The sequence below is a fragment of the Ursus americanus genome, chromosome 14 (genome assembly GCF_024610735.1).
Source record: "Ursus americanus isolate L20-20 chromosome 14, mUrsAme1.1.p, whole genome shotgun sequence".
Classification (NCBI taxonomy): Eukaryota; Metazoa; Chordata; class Mammalia; order Carnivora; family Ursidae; genus Ursus; species Ursus americanus.
In genome coordinates, this window is record NC_142140.1 from 13,450,485 (window position 1) to 13,473,721 (window position 23,237).

Below are 23,237 nucleotides of genomic sequence, written 5' to 3' on the forward strand. Positions count from 1 at the left end.
GAGTACTCATTTTTGTCATTCTCTAATGTAGCGACAATAAGACTCAACTCCTGGGGACAATCAAGAGGAGTAGATGTAAATAATCTATGTGAAGCTCCTAGGGGAGAGCAGTACAGTGTTTGTCCCTCCTTATTCCTTCAGAAGTCATTAGGGTAAATGGTTTCTTTTCCTTCCCCCATGACTACCCCGTTTTCTGTTTATATGAGTGAGACATGCTAACAAGAAAACTGATGCATTAAAATACCGCTTAATTCAGGACCTCCCCCTTATTAGGAACTCACGACCATCCTGTCAGGGCCCAGGCTGAAATTTACCTTGTCATTTAATCCTATGGGACGAAGAGGAAGGCCAAGGAGAAAAGGAGAGAAGTGACAATGTCTGAGCCACGTTGTGCCTGGAGCTACTTTAGTGAGAAGCATGAGACTGGTTTTGCTTCAGAAAAAGTAGCATTATTACTGACAATGGGATATGTTGGGGAGGCTGTTGCATTATTTAAAAAAAAAAAAAAAAAGACACCTTTTTAATGTCCTATGGCTTCCAGCTGGACTTATTTGAGGGAACAGTTTCCTGAGTATAAATATACCACAAACTCCACAAACTTGGTGATTGTACAAAAGCCTTTTGTTTCCGGATATGTCAGATACCAGCCTTACAACTAACCAATTACATGAACTTCCCATTTCCCCACATCAGTTTTTGAGCTAAACACCGAGTTTGTCAGTGATGTTATATTAGCCTTCCCTGGTTTACTGCTAAGGAAAGAATGAGCTTGGAATGTCCTCCACAAAACCTTTAAAACTTTAATTTTCTGAGCAGGTAACAGAGAGGAGAAAGTATAGGGAGATTTGAAGATTAGAATTAAAATTTAGCCTGATGTAAGGCTCCTCCACTGGGAGCCTGCTTCTTCCTCTCCCACTCCCTCTGCCTGTGTTCCCTTTCTCACTGGCTGTCTCTCTCTGTCAAATAAATAAATAAAATCTTTAAAAAAATAAAAATAAAATAAAATTTAGCCTGATGGAAACAGTTTTGATGTATAGCTCACAGATCTCCAGCACATAAAGCTTCTTAAGGGGGAGAGAGAAGTGCATTTTGAGACATAAAGAAAACTTTCAACATCATCTCTCATTAGCTCTTCTTGATGTACTTACTCTGCCTTACCCACGTGCCCTGTGACTTCTAGCCTCTGCCCTTTCACAGATGCTCCTCTCCACTCTAGAAGGGGGCTGGACAGAGGAAGAGGAAGCTAGACGTGAAGGGCCCTATCATGGTTACCCACTTACAGAGCTTTATGGGGTCAGGCAAATGACTGTTCCCATAGATCTTAGTTTCCTTATCTCTAAATTGTAAAGAATAATAATCAGTTCACCAGAATTGTTTTGGGGATCAAGTTAAATCCTCTCCTCAGGATCTGTAGGATGGAATAGTACCCTGAGACATACCAATGGTAAATGGCTGTGGAAAATGCTGTGTTCTTTATATTAGTGCCATCAAGTCTCTGAGGAATTACTCAATACAAATAAAATAAAATAAAAATTTAGTTCTGTTAACCTGTGCTGGGCAATGCCAAACCAGCAAGTACAGTAGTAATGAGTTCCATTGTCATCTCCTTATTTTCACCATAGGCCCTAAGTTTCTGACTTAGACTAGTTCAAAGAGAAGGAGCTGATCTCAGTGCATGTGGGGTCAGGAGGGGAGGACAGAGAAAGCATGCCCACCCCAGAGTCCTGCAGAGATTTTAGGCCAAGATAATTCTACAGGTCTGGAGGATGATTCTAAAACTCATCTTTAAAGAAATATTTTCCCTCCAGTTAACCCCTTATGAATAATAATAATAATAATAATAATAATAATAAAGTCTATCTGCAACCAGGGTAAGAGTGAAAAGATGGAGGTGAAGAAAGCACTTTAGGTTGTAGTTAGAATGCATCAGAAGTAGTTAGATTCCCTTTTCAATGACTAGTAAAGCAGAAAGTATGGTTTCCCTGGAAAAGTGCTAGAGATACAAAATATTTTTCTTCCCCCATTTAATAAAAACAGTAATGAAGAAATAAAAATGCTTTGGAAAATGAATGCAGAAATAGAAAGCAAACAAGTGAAGAGTTGATTGTGGTGTTTTCAGCAAATGAATGAATGAATGCATGAATGGATGAGTAGAAAACCACATGTGAGAAAATAATGGATTTTGGTAGTGTTTGTTTGCTAAAGAATGGAGATGATTCCTTTTTACTAAACTAAACCCACAGCCAAATTAGGAAAATTTATATTCAAACATTGCATTTGTTTTTATATTCATGGCATCATTTCAATTTGTCATTAATTAAACAGGCAAATTTGAGAATGTCTGTTTTAAGTAATACCTCCAAAAATAACCTTGTAAAATCAGGTTGAGATACATTATATGTCCTGAGGGCAGCAAAAGGGAAAATACGAAATTAGAAAGTGACCTGTAATTGTCACTTCACTGGTAAAGGTGATATAACCTCCATTATCAATCAGGAACTACTTTGATGCCTAATTTCACTGGCTGTCTAACTTATCAAATTGAATTAAGCACAAATGAAGAAATACTTGGCTAGGGAAAAAAGCACCATGCCATTTTGCTTTCTATCAACTGAAAACCAACCCAATTAGCACAGACAAGGAAAAATAAGCTCAAAATATTTTATTGGAGGAGTAAAAGTTAAAAGGGAGTGTTTCCCCCAAACTGGCCTGGCAAAAGGTCATTGACAAAAACACTTGGATTCCCTGGTTGCTTGCTATGTATCCAGAATAGAGGAATGGTTGTTAGAGAGGAATGGTTGTTTTCCTCCATTTATTTTACTAATATTTGAGGGATGATAATGTGGCAGGTTCAAATCGTTGCTTTATGGGATAAACGATGCCACCTCTTTCTTCCCTGCTCTAAGCATGATGCTTCAGTATCACTCCCCTTTCATTGTTTGCAGAATTACTAGGAGTTTGCTGGATGGTGTACTACTCTCTGTAGATATTTGAAGACAAGAATCACCCAACAGGAAACTTCCCCAAGGTTGCATCCAAAGCAACATCAATTCTGTTTCCTACATGTACATGGTAATATCAACAATGTAGCTTTTCTGACCCTCAGGTTCTGCTCTTGTGCTGAATTTTGTCCTGAGTAAATGAGCACTTGAGGATATAAAGCATTTTTGAAGCAAGGGCACTAGAGGTCGTTGAGAACTGTGAGAGATGAGCTCTGCACGGGAGTCTAGAAAGTGGTAGGACCCAGAGCCATAGATGGGAGTGCAGAGTGCTCAATGAGCAGGAGAGTCTGACCAGGGCAAGTTACAGTTCTTCTCTGGGTATAGGTTTTTCTCATAAAAAAATGAAGGCTCTGGGAAGAGATGCTTCTAGCTCAAATACTCATTTTTCTGCTGCAGCTCATTTGTTTCAGCATATGATAAAAAAAAATTCCCCTTTAGAAATGGGGGAAAAATGATCTTTTTTTCCTAAATGATTTATGAAACAAGGAATTTTACAAAGAAAGAAATCCTTTCAGCTTGCCTCACCTGCGTGTTCTTTCTGCTCCCTTCTTCTTGCTTTTGCTCAGCTGCCACCTGCTAGCTCGCAGTCCCTTTACAATCTTATCGTTCCTGGTGTGACGGCATGTCTCTGGCAGCAGGTGCCATCTGGAGAAGCTTTTCTTTATTTCTGTGTATTATTAATCTGCATTTGCAAATGGTTCCTTTTTCCTCTATATATCTTTAACTCTCTCCCCACCTCCCCCCGCCCCCACATACTTTGTGGAACTGACCTTCTACCTAAATCTAGCTCTTTCCATTTACTTGTCTCAGCAGATCTCTCCATACAGATATATGAGCTAACAGGAGTCTAAGCATATAGAAAGCCATTTTAAAAGGAGTAACATGTAATATATTTTGGAATACTGCATAGCTGCATGTTTTAGACTTTGATGAAGAGTGTGGATACTACTAAAAAAATTCAGATTTTAACCAAACCCTTACAGAAAAGGAATGTGACATATCTGTCTCTATCAATGTGTCTATCTCCATTTTTTTAAACCACATTTAGTGATGCATGGTGTACAGTAATATGCCTTTTTATTCATAAGGATGTTTCCCTCCATTAGGTCTGATCGGTAATATTTAAAATATAGAAATACTTTTCATTAAAATATCTTCACTAAAATAGTTATTTCTTCCCTTAGAAAAAGAATTCAAAATTTTTTAGGGCCTAGTTTTAAAAAGCATCATGCTTTAGTTGATTTATTTTGGTGGTTGTTTTAGGGATGTGAAATATATCACCACTGCAACTAGCAAGAACTATAAATGATACATTATTGCAAGTGTTCTAAAAAATCAGAACAAAACTAATTTATTATAGTTCTGTCTTCATTATACACCACATGTTGGTGAGTTAAACACAACAAAATTGTCTTTTCTTTTAAAAGTGTCTACTAAAGATAAAAAGAATAAGTAACAATTAACATGTAGTTTGTTACATTAAAAAATCTGATATACATATATCTATTGCCTGTTAGCTTATTCTAAGCCTCTTTAACTATTACAAAAAAAGAAAAGTCATTGTTCAAAGGCAAACATTCAATTCAGTTGATACAACATTACAGTACAGTCAACTAACATCATTCAACAAAGGTAACAAGTCTAGCCTTAGCTTCTTGAGTTAAAAGTCTGTAGACCAGATTGCTACAAAAGGTTCAATGCTGCTTCACACTGTATGTTAGCTTTTTGGAGGACATGGTACTTTCTACTGATGGCTTCAGAAGGGGTAAAAGCACAGGGGAACCCCAACCTGTCATTAATCATTTTATTGAGCATTGTAGTTAGAACAGCATTATTGAGTTTAGCACAACTAAAAGCAAAATAATAATAATAATAATATAATAATAATCATAATAATGATAAGAATAAAAACCAAACACAAACTGGAAGCCTAGAGATGCTGCCAGCCGTGTCAAACCCTTGCGATACGCTATACTAAAAAAATTTGAAATATCCACCCATCCTCTCCACTCTGCCACAAACTAGCAAAGTCAAAAATACAAAAGTCTTCAACTTGTTACTTTTGCAGAATAAAGCAAAAACGTCTTTGTGCTCCTTACTACCAGAAGCAAAATATCCACTGAGTTACCACATGTAATAGCTTCTGGATGTGTCAACCTGGGTTGGCTTGGTGTCTGCAGAACCATCTTTATCTTTCTCACTGTCACCTTCCCAGAGGTTAATGAGTGGTGGGTACAGCTCATTAAGTGGGATTGAAGAAGTTTTTTGCATATACTTTTTTAATGAATGGTGGTAGTTTTTTCTCTTAAACCTTTTGGCAATGTACACAGCAATGGACGCAAGGCTAATGATGGCAAACATGGACCCCATTACTGCAGCAAGGGCTGTACTTGTTTCTTGATCAGAAATGTCCAGTGCAAAGGCAGCGTTTTTAGTTGTGACATTAACACATGACTTTTGAGTCTGCTGATGAATATTAGACACTGTGAGACACACTTCATAATCTGTGGAAGGCTGCAGATGTGTTAGGTTGTACTCATGAACATCTACTGGGACCCTGGCAGTATATGTTATGTGAGGATTGTCAATCTTCATGGTGGCAGATGACCATTTTAAGTTTGATGTCATGACATTGGAATTAACTTTCCAGGACACTAAAATGGAATGAGATTCTGTCTGCTTGACATATATTTTCAGCACCTGGGTACCATCCAGAAGGGTTCCATTAACCTTAATTGTTACCACACGTGTGTCGGCCCCTTCGACGTTCTGGGCAACACAAGTATATCTTCCTGAGTCTTCAATTTGTATGTTAGATATTTCTAAAGTACCTTCACTACTTAGCTTATATTTATCTGAAAGTGTATCCACAGTTATCTTATTTCCAAGAGGAGTGACCCAGTAAATTTCGGGTTCTGGCTCAGCCATGGCCCTACAGTCTAGGAAAACTGTTGTGCCAATATCCATGTTTAAATGATTTGGAAATGTGTCATGAGATATCATTGGGAGGCACTGTTCGCTTGAATCCTGGATTAAAACTTCCTTTACCTGCTGCCCTCTATATTCAGGGGGCATGGCACAGAACATGGACAATGGCTCCATGAAGCGGATGTTGGTCTTGTTGGAGTTAATCCAGTGGATGACACAATCACACCTCAGGGGATTGCTGTGGATACTGATCTCACGAAGATTGGGAAGGGATTCTACCGTCTTTTGGTAAACGGCATTCAAGGCATTGTTGTTCAACATCAAGCTTTCTAGGGCAGGAACACTTCGAAAAGCCAAGCGGTGGATATAAGATAATTTGGGGTTATTGGTGGCTTCTAACTTTGTGAGTTCAGGCAAGTTATCAAGGGCATAGCGATCCACAGAAACGAGTTCCCCCATATTGTTGATTCCCAGTTCTTTTAGCCGAAGCATATTTTTGAAATCCCCTTCTTGGATTTTGTGAATGGGGTTTTTGTTGAGGTCTAAGAATTTTAAATTTGGAACCTTTTGCAGGGCAAGCTGAGGAACCTTGACCAGTTTGTTATCATAAAAAGACAGGCTTTCAAGGCTATCCAAGCCCACCAAGGCATTTCCAGGAATATCAGTGAGATACATTCCTGCCAAAACCAGGCTTCTCAAATTTGAGAGGGGTTTAAAGTTCATATCTAGAATTCCAATCACAGGGTTTTCCCCAATCATGAGAATTTCCAGGTTGGGTGTTGAATCAAACCAGCGGCTATCGATAACTTTCAATTTATTGGAGTTCAAGTGAAGCCTTAAAAGATTTTTTAAGCCTGAAAAAGCATTTGCAGAAATAGCGCTAATCTGGTTATGGTTGATATAGAGTTCTTGAAGGTTGCTGAGGTCTTGCAGGCAGTAATCAGTCATTTCTGTAATCTGATTTTCCTCCAAATGTAGAGTAGTGAGCTGGGTCAGGTTTGCCAGCCCTACCTCCTTAATATTTGTAAAGTTGTTTTGGGAGAAATCTAGCTCAGTCAAGTTGAAAAGCTGCTGGAGCTCATCCACGGTCTTTGCGATGTTATTGCTCTGTAAGAGAAGCACCTGGGTATCACTAGAAAGGTTGCTGGGAATCCTTGTTAAGCGGAGATCATTGCAATCAACAGTAGTGGCTTCTCTGTATGTTGACTGCGGGGTAAACCAGGGCCTAATTTCACATACACAAAGTTGTGGACACTCACTATTTTGTAGGGACGACCCAGTTAATGAAGTCATTAGCAAGCCCAGCACCAATTGGCAAGCTGCTAAAACAAAGCTCATCCTAGCCATGCTGGCTTGCCAAGCAAGCTCAACTCCTGACACGCCTAAGTTTTAACAAAAGGTGAACACTGGATAGTGGTATGTAGGACAGCAAGCAGAAAATGTAAACATTCAAGCAAAGTCTCGGTTGAGATGTGTAAAACTCCGGAGTCTGAAGGGATGGTTTTCAGTAGTTTTCAAAAAGGCAGGAAGCAATTGGGAGTCTTTTAACTGTGTCTCTCAATTCCAGGCATGCCCACAGCTCTGTGGTATAAGTTACTTCAGCCAAATCAAAGTCTGGAGATGTGCCTGAAAATTAGATTAGGACAGATGTTATGTTATTTTTCCCATATACTTTCTATATTATAGATTATCTTTTGTCTACTAAAAAGGCATAATTACAAATCTATTAACAGAATGTTCAAAGTAACTACATAAGCTTTTAAATTACAGTATACTTTTCTATAATTCTACTTACTACACTAATGCTGTTACTATTTTTACAATTTAATTGGGTAAAGTCATCAAATGCACACAAAAACTCTTTCTTAATAGGGACACTTCGAAAAACACACAGCTGTCATTTCTTTAAAAATAAAGTTGATTTTAAAAATTGCAAGGCTCCAAAAAAGTCAAAATGTCAACAGCAAAGCACAAAATGCAGTTTATAAGAGACTCAAAGTTCATTTTTGGTTATTTATATTTTATTATTTTTTAAAAAGACATTTATTTATTTGAGATAGAGAGAGAAAGAGAGAGAGAGAGCACAAGGACCAGGAGCCCGGGATCATGACCTGAGCTGAAGGCAGGAACTTAACCAACTGAGCCATTCAGGCACCCCTAGTTATTTATATTTTAACTAATAATTGTTTTTATTTGTTTTCATCAGTTTTTCTCTTCCAAATGGTATATTCTGTAGACATATTCAGCCAATGCTTTTCTAGCTCAGTTATTCTTTTTTTTCTTTTTTTTTTAAAGATTTTATTTATTTATGTGACAGAGAGACAGCCAGCGAGAGAGGGAACACAGCAGGGGAGTGGGAGAGGAAGAAGCAGGCTCCCAGCAGAGGAACCCGATGTGGGACTCGATCCCAGAACGCCAGGATCACGCCCTGAGCCGAAGGCAGATGCTTAAGGACTGCGCTACCCAGGCACCCCTAGCTCAGTTATTCTTATGCAAAAAATTAATTTAACACAACTCCAAAAAGCAAATATCAGTTTTTCTTATATTCTAACAGTCACAGCTGATCTTGACTGAATAAAATAGTCAAAGGATTTTACCCCACTATTATCACCGATCTTCATGAAAAACACAAACATACTTACACATGTTTAATTTCAACAATCTCAGGGGAATGTCACTGGCCACTTAGTAGCTATAAAGCATGGATATAGTAGATATGTTCTTTTTTGGGGATATGTTCTTTAATATCTTGAAGCCTCAGCTTCTTCAACTGTATAAGATAGGGTTGGTCATTAGAATTATCAAGGGAATTAAAGGAATCTATATAAAGCTCACAAAAGTAAAAAGTTAATTTTACTTATTGTCATCCTTTTTTTTTTTTTTTTTTTTTTTTTTAGATTGAGGAGCAGAGGGACAGGGAGTGAGAGAAACTTAATCAGGCTCCATGCCCAGTGTATGAGCCTGACGTGAGGCTCATGACCTGAGCTGAAACCAAGAGTAGGACACGTAACTGACTGAACCACCCAGGCATCCCTATTGTCATCTTATTATATTTCTCATCCATATTAGTTTTAGCTAGTGGTTGTTAGTGGTGGTTAGAGAACAAGTAAATGAAGGAAAGCTGGGGACCTTTGATTTTATTTAGTCCTTGTCTATTGTTTTTTTTTTTTTTTTAAAGATTTTATTTATTTATTTGACAGAGAGACAGCCAGTGAGAGGGGGAACACAAGCAGGGGGAGTGGGAGAGGAAGAAGCAGGCTCCCAGCAGAGAAGCCTGATGTGGGGCTCGATCCCAGATCTCCGGGATCACGCCCTGAGCCGAAGGCAGACCCTTAAGGACTGCGCTACCCAGGCACCCCATCTATTGGTTTTAATAAGGTCCTCTGAGGTCAAATATGTATTGCTCATCTGCTTATAAAGATAATATTAGCAGTTAATGTTTCTAGTTACCTGGATTCCAATCAGGGATAAAAAGCCACTGTGGATCCATCGTCTATCTTGCTTTCTCAAAACTAGGCCTGTCACTTGCTAAGCTATTAAAAGTAGAGTTACGTATTTCCTTACATTTGTCTTTCTATAATGAACTTCAGCGTTGAGTACTGAAGGACCTTCAGTGACTAGTGTTTTCTTTAGCCTCATAAAATTACTGTAAGAATTCAATAAAATACAGCATATAATGTACTTGAAATCTAGTGTCCAACACATAGCAAGCTTTCGATTCATATTTGCTGCTATTACTTTGTGCTTTGCAAAACATAGTTATCCTTGTGACTGACCAAGAAGCAAACTAATACAAGTAGCCAGTCCTAAAAGTTGTATATCTGTCATATTTTAGTAGAAAGAAAGAAAAGTCCTACATTTCTGTTGTTGTTATACAAAATATGCAAACCAAGCTATTGGTCTAACGAGATGGTATTAAAAAAACCCACCCAATCCAGATTTGACAGTTGGAGGAAGAAGAAGGAAACGAATGTGTTGCATAATGCTGACGCTGGATACTTGCTATTCTTTGTGGGGAGGAAACACACCACATTCTCCTCACCTAATCTGGTTACTTTATCATATATTATGTACGTACAAAACTTTTCAACATTATAAAACTACCTGATTCTGACTTTTATCAGGAAATTCCATAAAATAAAAACATATCTCAGGGAATAATAATTTCCTAAATATTATTACCTCCATAAATGTATTCCATTCTTTTTGTTTCCATTTAGAATAATCCTAAAACATGTATAATGACCACAGTCAATTTTCCATTAAGAAGATTTCTGCCTCATGTTATTGCTTAATTTTAATTTAAAATAGAAAACCAAAAAAATAAATCTACTTTTCATAACTCTGAGATGGAATTTCAACTAATATTTATGTTTTGACAGAATTTAAGGAAACATAGCAAAAAGTAAGTATGTCTTGAAGTTGTGTGAGACTCTCAAAACCATCTGTTGCCATTGAAAAATATCTTTTATGGGGCTGTACTTTGGATATTTACATGAATAATGCCTCCATTTTAGTTTAAAATATATGATGAGGTAATTGGATTGCAATGCTCAAATTTCTGTTTGACATACACATTCCTCTTTAAACAAACAAACCACACAAGTTGAGAATGTTAGACACCATATCAAACATAGAAGGAAGACATTTTCCTCTCCCAAACCTGCATTTGGCTTCTTTGGGAGTGGAGAATGAAACTTCCTTGACATAAAAGGAGGTGTTTTAAGATGTTTCTAGTTGTTTGCCATTCTGAATTCTCTTTAGCATATTTTCCAGCCTAATTTTTGAACATGACATTATACATAGAACAAAGCTTCATAGAGTGCTTAAACCATTTTGTATGTTTAAAACATAAGGCATGTCTCAGAAGTTATTCACTAACAGTGTTTAAAAGTAAATCCATTATCACAACAAGAGTAGAAAACTACAGACCAATGTCCCTGATGAGTACTGATGCAAAACTCCTCCACAAAATACTAGCAGATTGAATTCAACGGTTTATTAAAAGGTTTATACACCATGAATAACTTGAATGCAAGCATGGTTCAATATATGAAAACAATTCAAAGTAATACACCATATTAACAGAATGAATGACAAAACCCGTATCGTCATCTCAGTTGATGAAGAAAATGCACTTGACAGAATTCAATACCTTTCATGATAAAAACACTCAACTGACTAGGAATAAAAGAAAAAACCATATATGAAAAGCCGATAGCTAAAATCATTCTCAGTGATGAAAGAGTATAAGCTTTTCCTCAATGATCAGGAACAATATAAGGATGCCCACTCTAGCTACTTCTATTCAACTTAGTATTGGGAAGTCCTAGCTAGAATAATTAGACAAGAAAAAGAAATAAAGGATCCAAATTGGAAATGAAGAGACAAAATTCTGTTTGCAGATGGTATGATCTCACCTGTAGAAAACCCTAAAGATGTCACAAAAAACCCTAAACTGTTAAAACTAATAAACAATTTTAACAAAGTTGCAAGATACAAAATAAATACATTAAAATCAATTGTGTTTTTGTACACTAACAGTGACCAATCCAAAAAGGAAATTAATAATCCAACTTAACAATAGCATCAAAAGAATAAAATACTTGGGAATAAATTTAACCAAGGAGGTAAAAGACTTGTGCACTGCTAAAAGAAATAAAATACATAAATATATAGAAATACATCCCATGTTCATGAATTGTATTGTTAAAATGTCCATACTATCCAAAGTGATCTACAGATTCATTGCAATACTTATCAAAAGCTCAATCTCAGTTTTTGCAGAAATAGAAAAAAAAAGTCTTGGGTGCCTGGGTGGTTCAGTCAGTTAAGCATCTGCCTTTGGCTCAGATCATGATCCTGGGGTCCAGGGATCGAGTCCCGCACTGGGCTCCCTGCTCAGTGGGGAGTCTGCTTCTCCCTCTCCCTCTGCTGCTCTCTCGCTGTCAAATAAATAAATAAATCTTAAAAAAAATATTGAAATTCATATGGAATCTCAAGGGACCCCGAATAGCCAAAACAGTCCTGAAAAAGAAGAACAAAGTTGGATGAACTTCTAAGACATTATCCTAGATGAAATAAGCCCATCACAAAAGGATAAATGCTGTATGATTCTACTTACATGAAGTATCTAAAGTAGTCAAAATTATAGAAACAGAAAGTAGAATGGTGGTTGCTAAGGGTGTGGGAAGGGGAGAGGGGAAATTTGTGCTTAATGGGTATTTATTTAAGTTTTACAAGAGGAAAAAGCTTGAGAACTCTGTTGTACAACACTACTGAATTATATACTTAAAAATGGGAGCCGGTAAGTTTAATTTTTTTATCATTAAAAAAACATGAATCCATTATAATTCAGGCCAACTTTTATCACATACATACAAATTGATTAACTTAAATTCTGCAACAAATAAAAAATGGTTGGCAGATTTTTTTTTTTTTTTGAAAAGTGGAATTGCTTTGTTCTAGGGCTTACTGGACTAAGTTGGTCAAATGTGAGAAGAAAATGTCCTGCTAATTACCAGAATGATGTACCATAAACAATTCTGGCAGTTTAAAGAAGCAGTCCCTTAAGTAAAAACCCATAGCTTTAAAGGCCCAGAATTGGCAAGGGATGCATTTCAAAGAGGACCACAAACAATTACATAATTACTTTGATGGTTCTTTTTCCAATAAAGATATGTTTAGGACATTCTGCTCTGAATATAAAAATTCCAAAGGAAATGGACTGCATGGTCATCACCATCAGTGAATTTGGCACTGATCCCCATTTTCACCATAGAATCATATGAGATGGGATGTTATTTTAACAAAATCACAGTATTTAGTATGACTTGGGGTTGGATCCTTATGCATTGAGTTCTTATGAAGTTGGACGAAAGAAATAAGAAATCACAGTAACATGATGATTAAGTTAATTCTAGTTATATTAAAACCCAGATAGCTCTCAGTTTATAGAAAGAATTCTGTCTTGGGGGATCAAGTGATCTGTATTCAGATTCTGACTTCTTCAGAAGTCACTTCACTTATTATCTTGTATAAGATAATATTATCTTATTATCTTGTATAAACTATGGAAATTCTCTGTCTCAGTTTCTATGCCTAAATTAAGGCTAATTATACATACTTCATATTTGAAAATGATGATAACTAAAGAGCCTGGGAAAGAGTCCAGCATGGAGTGAGCCCTCAGATACTTATTTGAATCTCTGGAACCTCATCAAGTTTGCTATTAAATTTCATTTTCACCCTGCAGGAGTATTGGGAGGTAATGAATAAGCAAATCTCTTTAAGACCTTTGGGCATGACACATGTTTGGAAAAAAGTCATGGTTATTTTTTACCATTTCCATTATATTTTCAACTGGTATTATTGGAATTAAGTGTTAGAAATTCAGAGACCAAATACGGCACCTAATAGGCTAAATTAAAACCCTATGCAGGCAAGCAAATTATGGAATACAAACCTTCAACCTGGAAATTAGCATCCTTTCATAGACATAGTAAGTCACAGCAGTGAAGAACTAAATTTTTGACCACCCCCCCCCCCGAAAATGAAGAAAAATGCCTTCTTAGGACATGTGCTTTTATGCATACTGTCTTTGGTGGCCAAATTCACACTGTGTACATGTTTAGGAAAATCAGTTTTTTAGCTCTATTGGTCTCCAAATAGATCCAGACCTAATGCAGCATTCAAATTTGCTTATCTTCTTTTAGGTATGGCTTAATAATGGGACAATGGGATTTTTGTTCAGTGAAGCTTTCCTTCTGGTTAAAAAATGCAATGTCTCGGGGCGCCTGGGTGGCTCAGTCATTAAGCGTCTGCCTTCGGCTCAGGGTGTGATCCCAGAGTCCTGGGATCAAGTCCCGCATCGGGCTCCCTGCCCTGCTGGGAAGCCTGCTTCTTCCTCTCCCACTCCCCCTGCTTGTGTTCCCTCCCTCACTGGCTGTCTCTCTGTCAAATAAATAAAATCTTTAAAAAAAAAAAGCAATGTCTCAATATAAATTCTCCCTGTAGCCACTCTGTTGTGGGGGGGATGGGAGCAAGGTGGAGCCAGACTGCATTAACTGGGTTGACCTCCCAGAAGTAATTTCCTGTGCTGAAGGCCACCTTGACTTTTGCTGCAGGTACAAGTGGATGATTCTTAGGCTCAAAAGGCTATACTTTTTTTTTTTTTAAAGATTTATTTATTTATTTGACAGAGAGGAAGTGTAGCAGAGGGAGAGAGAGAATCTCAAGCTGTCTCCCCTCTGAGCGCAGAGGCCAAAGTGGGGTTCAACGTGGGCTCAATGCAGGGCTTGGTCTCATGACCCTGAGACCATGACCCTAGCCAAAACCAAGAGTTGGTGAGATTGTGCATGACCTGAGCCAAAAGCGAGAGTCGGGTACTCAACTAACTGAGCCACCCAGGCATCTGGCTATAAGCTTTTGGAAACAGGAGTTTAAAGAGTGTGGCTTCTGCAGAGACAAGCCTGGTTTCAAATTCAGTTCTGTGACCTTGGACACGTTACTGAAGCTTTCTTTCTGGGTCTCAGTTAATTTTTTTTTAGAAAATGGAGATCATAGAATGTACTTTGCAAAGGTGGTGAGAGAATTAGGATGAGATGTTAAATGTAAAGCTTTTGGCAGAGGGCCTGGCACATAGCGAGTGCCCAATAGATGTTAGGTATTATTTACAGGTTTGATGTCTCATTGGATCTAGTCTTTTTAATGGGTGTTGAGTATGAAAGGAAGGAATAGGAAGTTGAAATCAGCAGAGGGTACCTTTTGTGCTATTAGCAACTATAAGTTTTGAAAAAAGCCTGGCCAGAGGCCTTCCTTTTTTTTTTTTTTTTTTAAAGATTTTATTTATTTATTTGACAGAGAGAGAGACAGCCAGCAAGAGAGGGAACACAAGCAGGGGGAGTGGGAGAGGAAGAAGCAGGCTGCCAGCAAAAGAGCCCGACGTGGGGCTCGATCCAAGAACTCCGGCATCGTGCCCTGAGCCGAAGGCAGATGCTTAAGGACTGAGCCACTCAGGCGCCCCAGGCCAGAGGCCTTCTAACAATGTAAATGGCTAGTGCAGGTGGAGCCAGAAAGAGAGAGAGATCACAGCAAATTCTTTCTGGAGGTTATATTTTATTTTCCTTGGGAAGAAAATAAGATCTTACACATACATTGTGAACACTGAATCTGCATGGGCTATTTTTTAAATTATTTTTTTAAAGTAATCTCTTCACCCACCCTGGGGCTCAAACTCTTGACCCTGAGATCAAGAGTCACATGCTGTACTGACTGAGCCAGCCAGGCACCCCTGCATGGATTATTTTTAAAGATATTAGTTTCTTGGACTTTTGTCTGGTCCCTGGCCCTTTCTGAATCTTAGATTTCTTTCTTCAACCATTTCCCCAAATTATGTTCCTTGTTCACACATTATCCAAAGCAAAACACCCTGTAGTGTGTGTTAGTGATCACAGATGGAGGGTTCATATGGGAGGAAGAGCTATAATAGTCTCCATAACACATTAAGGAAACAATAAAGTCTGTCCCCTTGCAAGGACATAATGGAGCTTGCTGAGGCTCTTTTGCATAAGGAACTGTTCCTGAGAGCCCACATTATTCATCAGCAAGCAGTGCAGCAGCATGTCTGAGTGGGCCGAGCAACAGAATGAGGACACCAGGGAAGGGATTCTTAATTTTGGCTTCACCACAAACTTCCTAAGTGACCTTGAGCAAGTCTAGCAACTTTGTGTCCTATTTTATTTATCTTATAGTAAGTAGGTTGAAAGGAAAGGTAGTCACAGCTTCCCAGGCTAAGAGTGAACCTCAGGAAGTCATCAATCAACCCATTCTCCTGGTGTCATGCAAAACTACTTCTAGCTATTTTATGAGAGGCAATCCTTCTTCTTTTCTTCCCTTCCTTTTTTGTTATTGAATTGTTATGGAAGCAACTAGCTTGATTATGCCAAGATCTCAAACTCTAGCACTTTCCGGGCTAGGTAGGTGAAGGCAGCTGAATCTAACACAGTCATGTAAAAAACTGGAGTGTACATGGACTCCCAATTGTCCAAAAATGTTAACTGGGTAGCCAGACAAAAACCATATGCTTTCCAAGGCCTTTTATGGCCTGTGGCCAGTTTGCAACCTTTGAATTATAGATAAATATAATAACAATCATATCAGCTATAATGCTGAGCTAATGTATTTGGTAAGTAGATGATTAAATATCAATTTCAAACTATTATTGGCAAATACTCCATATGTGAAAACCTATAATTAGAGACTCAATATATTACAGTGTGAATCTTTGCTCTGAAGAAAACTTTAGTGGTTTTAAAAAAAGTGCTGCATTTACAAAAAATTCATTTTACACTCTTTTCTTTTGGAAGACCTAATTTTAAAGGCAGGCAGAACCTTATAGGTCCCCTAGGTCATCCCACATGACCCAGTTAATTGGCAGAGAAACGAAATAAAACCCAAATGTCTTGATCCCTAATTCAGCATTTCCTAATCTGATCACTTTAAATGTTTATTGTTTTCCTGGTTCCCAGAGAAAAATTTGATTGTCTGTTCTCTAGTTTTATTTTAGTTTTTTCTTTTCCTCCTTTTTCTTCTTGTATTTGTTATTATTATTAATTAATAAAGTCTCAAAAATTCTCTGGTATACTTGGGTAGTATAAATGCACTGCTGTGCAAAAAAGAGGGTAAACACAGTGATCTTTTGATTCCCCCTCATTTTCCTTCCCCTTTCAGTCCAGGGCAAATCCATCACACTGCAGGTGCAGTGTCGGCCAACATCTCTGGGAAAATGCAAAGGCGCAGCTGGTCTCCAAACTGAGCATAGAAGCTGGGGTCACAATTCATTCAGCTTCTAAGAGGAACTGGGCATGGACAGCACGGTAGCCCTTGCAGGAGGGTTGGCCAGGCACGGTAAACGGCAAGGCTAGACTAGATGGACTGAAGAATTACAAAAGAAACTTTAAAAAAAAGAAAGAAAGAAAAATGAAAAGCAGAAAGCCCACACACAGCCAGCTGGCATAAACCCAATCCAAGTAGGTGGCGTGGCATGGGGGGGGGGGGGGAAACGTGCTTATGGAAGAGCCCTTGGGAATAACATCTATTTCAGATTCTCGTTTGGCTTCAACTGATCAAAGGCAAACAAGCCGACCTCCCTGTGAAGTATGAGAAACACGAATTGTGAAAGTTGGCCTCAGAGATCACCTAGCACATCTAAAACAGCTTCTCATTTTATAGAGGACAACTCAGAGGGGAGATGTTACCTGTTTGGAAGCCAAGCTTGACTCCATTCTACTCTCCAAACACATGATCCTTTACACTATAGAACTCCGCACTGCTTCACTTAGTGTAGCGTTAGTTGAAATTTATATTCTTGATCACTTGGGCAGGAACTAAAACTCTGAAGGATGTTAGCCTTTAGTGCTCTATTAATCAATTACCCTTTATTAGAAGCATAAGAAAACATCATTCAATTTAGGGAGTGAAATGGCTTGTTTAATAACCACCATTTTGACCTTTGATTAGGTAGGTCAGGGATAGGGTAGACAGCTCAATTGATCATCCTGATGGCCAACTTATTCCAAAAAATTAAGTCAGGTCAGCTTAACCACGTTCATTGATTTTTTTTTTTTTCTAATGTGGCAGTGAATTGATCATAGTTGATCTATTCTACATAAGCATGGCCAAATCACAAGTTTGATTTTTAGAATGTATAAATTAAACTTCTCTTAATTTGACAATGGATAATGTGTTGCGAACTCTGTGAGGGCATAGAAATTCAAATGTAGGAAATGTAAAGTGGATGTGAACAATTAGTAGGAGTTGGAAATGGGCATTCAAGACTGAAGAGGCCTCGTGAATAATATAATACTAGGAATATAACTTTAATAACATTTAATTTAATAAAAGACTATGTATTAACCGCTATAGTGAATGACTACATGTGTATGGTGTAAAATATATCATCCCTGTTTTTCACAGAGAAGTTGTCACGTGTTCAAGATCTCAAATAAGATAGCAAGTCAAGGGCATAGGGACCACGCCCTAAAGCTATCTAGCTCAGAATCCCTGTCTGGTTCTCAGGTAGTTTGAGAGGTAATGTGGTACGGAGACTGAAGCACTGGACCAACAGTTAGGGGATCCTTACCTCTAGTTTTGCCTCCAACTCAAATCATGCAGGCTATCTCTGCCCTACCTGTAAGTGTTGACGTTAGGCTAAATCTAGATGATGTCTTACTGCTTCTTCAGCTCCAGGATTTTAGGCATTTGATGATTCTTTTCTGGGTTTCTACTTTTAAAGGCACCCATGTAAGCAGCACTCCTTATGGCTGAGAGCAAAACACTTGGTCTTGGCTTTTAAAAAGAAAAAAACACTTTATTTTTTTATTTTATTTTTTTAAGAAAAGGCATGGTCTCAAGAGGCAGACAGAGCTAAGTCCATATCCTGGCACTACCTATGGTGCTTTGGATAAATTGTCCACCTCCCTGGGTCTTGGTTTCCTTATCTGTTAGGAGATAACTCTAGATCTTCCTCATGAAAGAACAAGGCTTGAGCAGCAGCTAGTACAGAGTAGAATCTCAACAATCATAAATTTCCTTTTGAGTTCTCAACTTAGAAAATTAGAGTCAGGTACTAAAAACCTAAGTTATTATTTGCTCTTCCAACAAGGAAACTAATGGTTTTCTTGAAAATTATCTGGAACAGATATCCTTCCCTTCCGTCCTTCCTTTTGTTCTTTCTCCCACCTACCCTCCCTCTGTCCCTTCCACCTTCCCTTCCTTGCTTCCTTTTAAACCCAGCCCTCATTTGGTGCTTTATTTTTTCCTCATGACTGTCCCCTTTCACAATGAGGAAACCATGCATAGAGATAGTAAGTAACTTGCACAAGACATGTAGCTAGACAGTGATAGAGCAGGATTCAGAGATAGCCTGACTCCAAAGCCTGTGCCCTAAACACTATCTCCCAAATGTCACATGGTCATCCCAAAGAACCCTCAATTTTGAAATGGATGAATCGGACTGTCAATGAAGTATCAGAAGTATAGATCAGGTGGCTGGGAGCATTTATAGCTCTTGAAAGCAATGCAGAGTCTTTGACTGGAGCTCAACAAATCACAGTGAAGGCCTAGGGATGGTTCATCTCTTTGCCAAATAGCTTGGTTACTACTGAGAAATTCTCTGTCCCTCGGGTAATGATAGAATAGATTTCTAGAATATATCTTCTAGAATACGAGAAAGGTTTTAAAGCAAAGGCACAGGAGCATTTCTGCAGTTTGGTTTGCAATGAATTTTACAGGAGAATCTGGTAGGTCCAAGATTTTTATTTTATTTTATTTTATTTTATTTTATTTTATTTTATTTTATTTTATTTTAATATGATTTCAGGTACATAAGCAGGTGTCCTCCATCAGACAAACAATGGGCAAAGCTCAAAAAAAAAAAATCTCAAACTGCAAACCCCCCAAGTAGCACATCCCCCCTCTTTTCCAACTCATTTCCAGGATATATTTTCAAAGGCAATGTCATTTTTGGAAGAAAAAAGTTACACATTTATATTAATAAGACCATGCTAATTAAGTCTTTGCATGCTAGTGACTTAGGATTTCAATTTTGCAGTTTAATGGTAAACAGCTTTAAAGGATTCTCCTTTGCGGCTATGTTAATAAGTACATACTCCTCTAAGAGAGGTTGCATGACACCCAAAGCATTTCTGCTCCTAATTGTCTTGGAAAGAAATGTCCCAAATGAACAGAATCCTATACCAAAGAAACAAAAATAAAACAAGAGATGGGCATCTAGCAACATATTTTGATCTTAGTTACTCTGGGTGCAAAATACAAACAGTAAGCAAAGGGAATTAAATTGTTAGGCTAAAAAAGACAAGAAACATCCTTTCTAAATAATGAGGAATTTTCTAGCCATATTAACACTGCCCATTATTTACATCTAATGTTCATTGCAGGGTCATCCTGGCTGAGTAGCAGTTAGCACTTACTAATAGCACTTAGCTCTTACTATGCAGCATGCATAGCACTAAGCACTTCACACAAATTATTTTATTTAATGCTTACAACCGCATGAAATGGAAACCATTCCCCCCTCCCCCTTTTTACCGATGATGAAATGGAGACTCAGATATAATGAAGCAATCTGGTCAAGGTCTTGGGGCCAGGACAGTGGTGGAGGTTCTATGTGAATATAGGCACCTGAGGCCAGAGCCCAAATCATGCTCCTCCCATCCCAGCCTGTCTGGGCAGGGGGAGTCCTTGCCAATATTTTAATCTGCCAGAACTAGAATGAGTATCACAGGGCAGGGACCCTGTTTCTGTTTTGTTCACAGTGAGTCACCCAGGGCCAGGCACTAGCCTGCTATCTACCTCATGGGTACTCAATAAATAAATAACTGAATCAATTAAAATGTGCTTTCCAGGTACGCAAATATAGCAATAATTTTAAGCTTGCAAATACAGTGCTGCTGGGTCTCTTCTACACTTGAACTGATATAAAAACAAATAAAAAACCTTGCCATTTAAGCACATATCTGCTCCCCATACAGCCTACTCCTTGTGGTTTAGGAAAAACCTGCTCTCATTCTTTTCTCCAGACTCCAGTGAAATCTAGACTCAGACTAAATGCAAAAGAGGTCCAATAAACTGGTGCCTAATTTAATTAGAGTAACTAAACACTGATTGGGTGTTTACTGTGCCACTGGGCCAGAAAGACCAGACCCTACCCTTAAAGAGTTTGTAATCCTGTGGGGAGAGAAGACAAATGACTGAGTAGCTATGTGGATCCTTGGGAAGGAGAACAGAAGAGTTGCCAACCTGTGCTGGCTCCATCAGCACTAGTCAGTACAACTCTCTGCAATGACAGAAATGTTCTGTATTGACACTCCCTGATTGGGTAGCTCTTAAGTACGAACTGAATACTTGAAATGTGGCTGGTGTGAATGAGAAATGGAATTTAAAATTTTTGAATTGTGAAACAAAATTTCTGCTAAGCCAACCAATTTTTGGTATTTTGTTGCAGCAGTCCTAGGAAATTAATATGCTGCTCTATGGGCATCAACTACTCTATTTTTATATGAATGCTTATTTTATTAAATACTTAAGGTGCTGACTCTCCTCACCCTCCTTCTCCCCACGGCATACCTACTACACATAAGAACTGATTATGAAAGGAGATGTTTTCTACTGTTGCCTGTAATCTTAGGGATGGTGAGATACCCATTTCTTAATTTTAAAAGTGGTGGTAAACTGAATGATCTTTGCAGCTTCTTCTTCTAGGACCTAGGAAGCAATGCTAATATTTTTTATGAACTATCTCAGCTCTATGCCAAAATAATTTTTCCTCCAATATTTTAAAAGTCATATACTTTGAAGAATTCTTGAACCTGTGGTCTTTCAAATCCCTTTTTAAAAACGTGAGATTCTGTGACAGGCAAAGTAGGACCAAGAAAAACAATTTTTTTTCTCTGTTTAAATCAGTTGTAGGATCAAGAAAGTTTTTTTTTTTTCTTTGTAAGAAATTAGCTATTTGCATTGCTGGAATCATAAAGTAGCAATTTAACGTTATTGAATTGAGAAACTGACAGAAGGCTAAACAGAACAAAACATGAATCAACAACTGGGCTATTTTTATTGCTCCTTTTTAGTACCAGCAAGTGTAGTGATATAAAAACTACCATGAAATCAATTACTTTTATTCTTTTTACAAATTATTTTAATTCTCCTCCCATAATATGTCTATATGAAATAATTGCTTTGCAATTACCGACATGATTAAACGTTAAATAAATGTAAAATCTTCAGTTTGGCAGCCTTATCTGCCTAGAAGGCTCAGTTTCATTACTTCTTTTTAAGTACTTCACAGTATATTGCTTAGTATTTTCACTGCAGACATAGATTTTACCATGCCACATTAATAAATGTTACATAAGGAGCCAGTTGCTACAATGGCTCCTGCTTATACATTCAAAACTACAGATAGACCAATGACATAGCAGACTTACCATAGTTGGTACTGAAAGTGCCAATATGTAGGCTGCTAATACCAATACTGTAGATTTTTGGATGCCAACAAATAAAGCAATTCCATTAGACTATATCAGATTTGCTTTTGCTCCCAGACCAAATTAAAGTTTAGTTTGTAATAGTGAAAATAACTTCTCATCAAGAAAATGGCAAACATTTTTCACATCCTTTTTTTCAGAGTATTTACTGTATTTTTCTTTGCTCAAAAAGAGTTCTATACCATCTTTTGTTATATTTTTAATCCACTAATAATCCTTATTAATTATCTGACATTTTAACAAAATTTTTACTTAAAAACATGAAATATCCAATGACCTTAAGATGGGAGCCTATACTTTTAGCTCAGATCTAATGATATTTATCTACAGACTCTGACTGCTTAGAATTTGCCAATTAGAAGACAAAGTGGTTGTTTAAACTTTAGACAGAGAAAATGTCAAAAACATATCCCTTCTACATTAAAATGTTCCTTTAACAGGTGGAGACTGATATATGGAAGTGCACATATATTTAGCATTAAAGCTCCTGTTACTCAAGGTTAAAGACAGACCTGTTCGGGTAAATGACAGTAGTTGCCCATCAACTTGATAGACCTCAAGCACATTGTATTTCTACAGAATGCCATCTCTTTTAAAGAAGCAAAATAAAGCCATCTGCCCCTCGATTCTTAAAATAAACTTGGTTTCCAGTTATTTTTCTCAATTATTTTTTATGATCTTCTAATAAAGGAGCTGAAGAGCTTGATGTTCATTTGAGAGAATGAATATAGTAAAGTGTGCCTGCCTGTTTAAACCTCTCTGATGGCTTGGGGCTGCAGCGCCTTTCTAAGGAAGTATCACAGTGGCCAAAGGACAGGATAGAGAGGATACAAAACAAAGGGGTAGCACCATGGAAAGAGCTTTACGTTCTCACAGGACCCAGTGGAGGCAGATGTGATTATTTTTGTTTTTATAAATGACTTCAGGGTTCAGAGATTAAGTGACCTATCAGAATTCCCACAGCAATTGGTCAAAGAGTTGAGATTAAATTCAAGTTTGTTGTGTTCTGAAGTCAGAGCCTTTTCTGTGATACTACCTGCTTCAGTCGTCTTATTGGATCTCCAGAAACACTGTGATTGCAAACAGCATTCTCTTATGTACACATAAGAAAACTAACTTGTAGAGTAAAACCTCGGTTAGCCAAAAGATTAAGGGAATTTGCAAATTTAATTTTCTGGGTAGCTGAAGGTTTCCTAGAAAGCTTTTAGTTTTAGTAGCTTTAATACCCGCTTTCTTGCTT

The 23,237-nt window shown here is 37.8% G+C and overlaps 1 protein-coding gene and 1 long non-coding RNA gene across 3 annotated transcripts in view; one reads left to right on the forward strand and one right to left on the reverse strand.

The window, feature by feature from the left end:
* LOC123799163 (uncharacterized) overlaps positions 1–23,237 on the forward strand; it is a 601,123-nt gene that overhangs the window by 398,732 nt on the left and 179,154 nt on the right. The window lies entirely within an intron of this gene.
* Positions 2,648–23,237, reverse strand: part of LRRN1 (leucine rich repeat neuronal 1) — a 36,424-nt gene continuing 15,834 nt past the window's right edge. For both annotated transcript variants that reach the window (XM_045808117.2, XM_045808116.2), the window contains one exon: positions 2,648–7,556. In XM_045808117.2, coding sequence (XP_045664073.1) covers positions 5,127–7,277 — 2,151 coding nt within the window. In that variant the 5' untranslated portion in view covers positions 7,278–7,556 and the 3' untranslated portion in view covers positions 2,648–5,126. The remainder of the gene's footprint in view (positions 7,557–23,237) is intronic.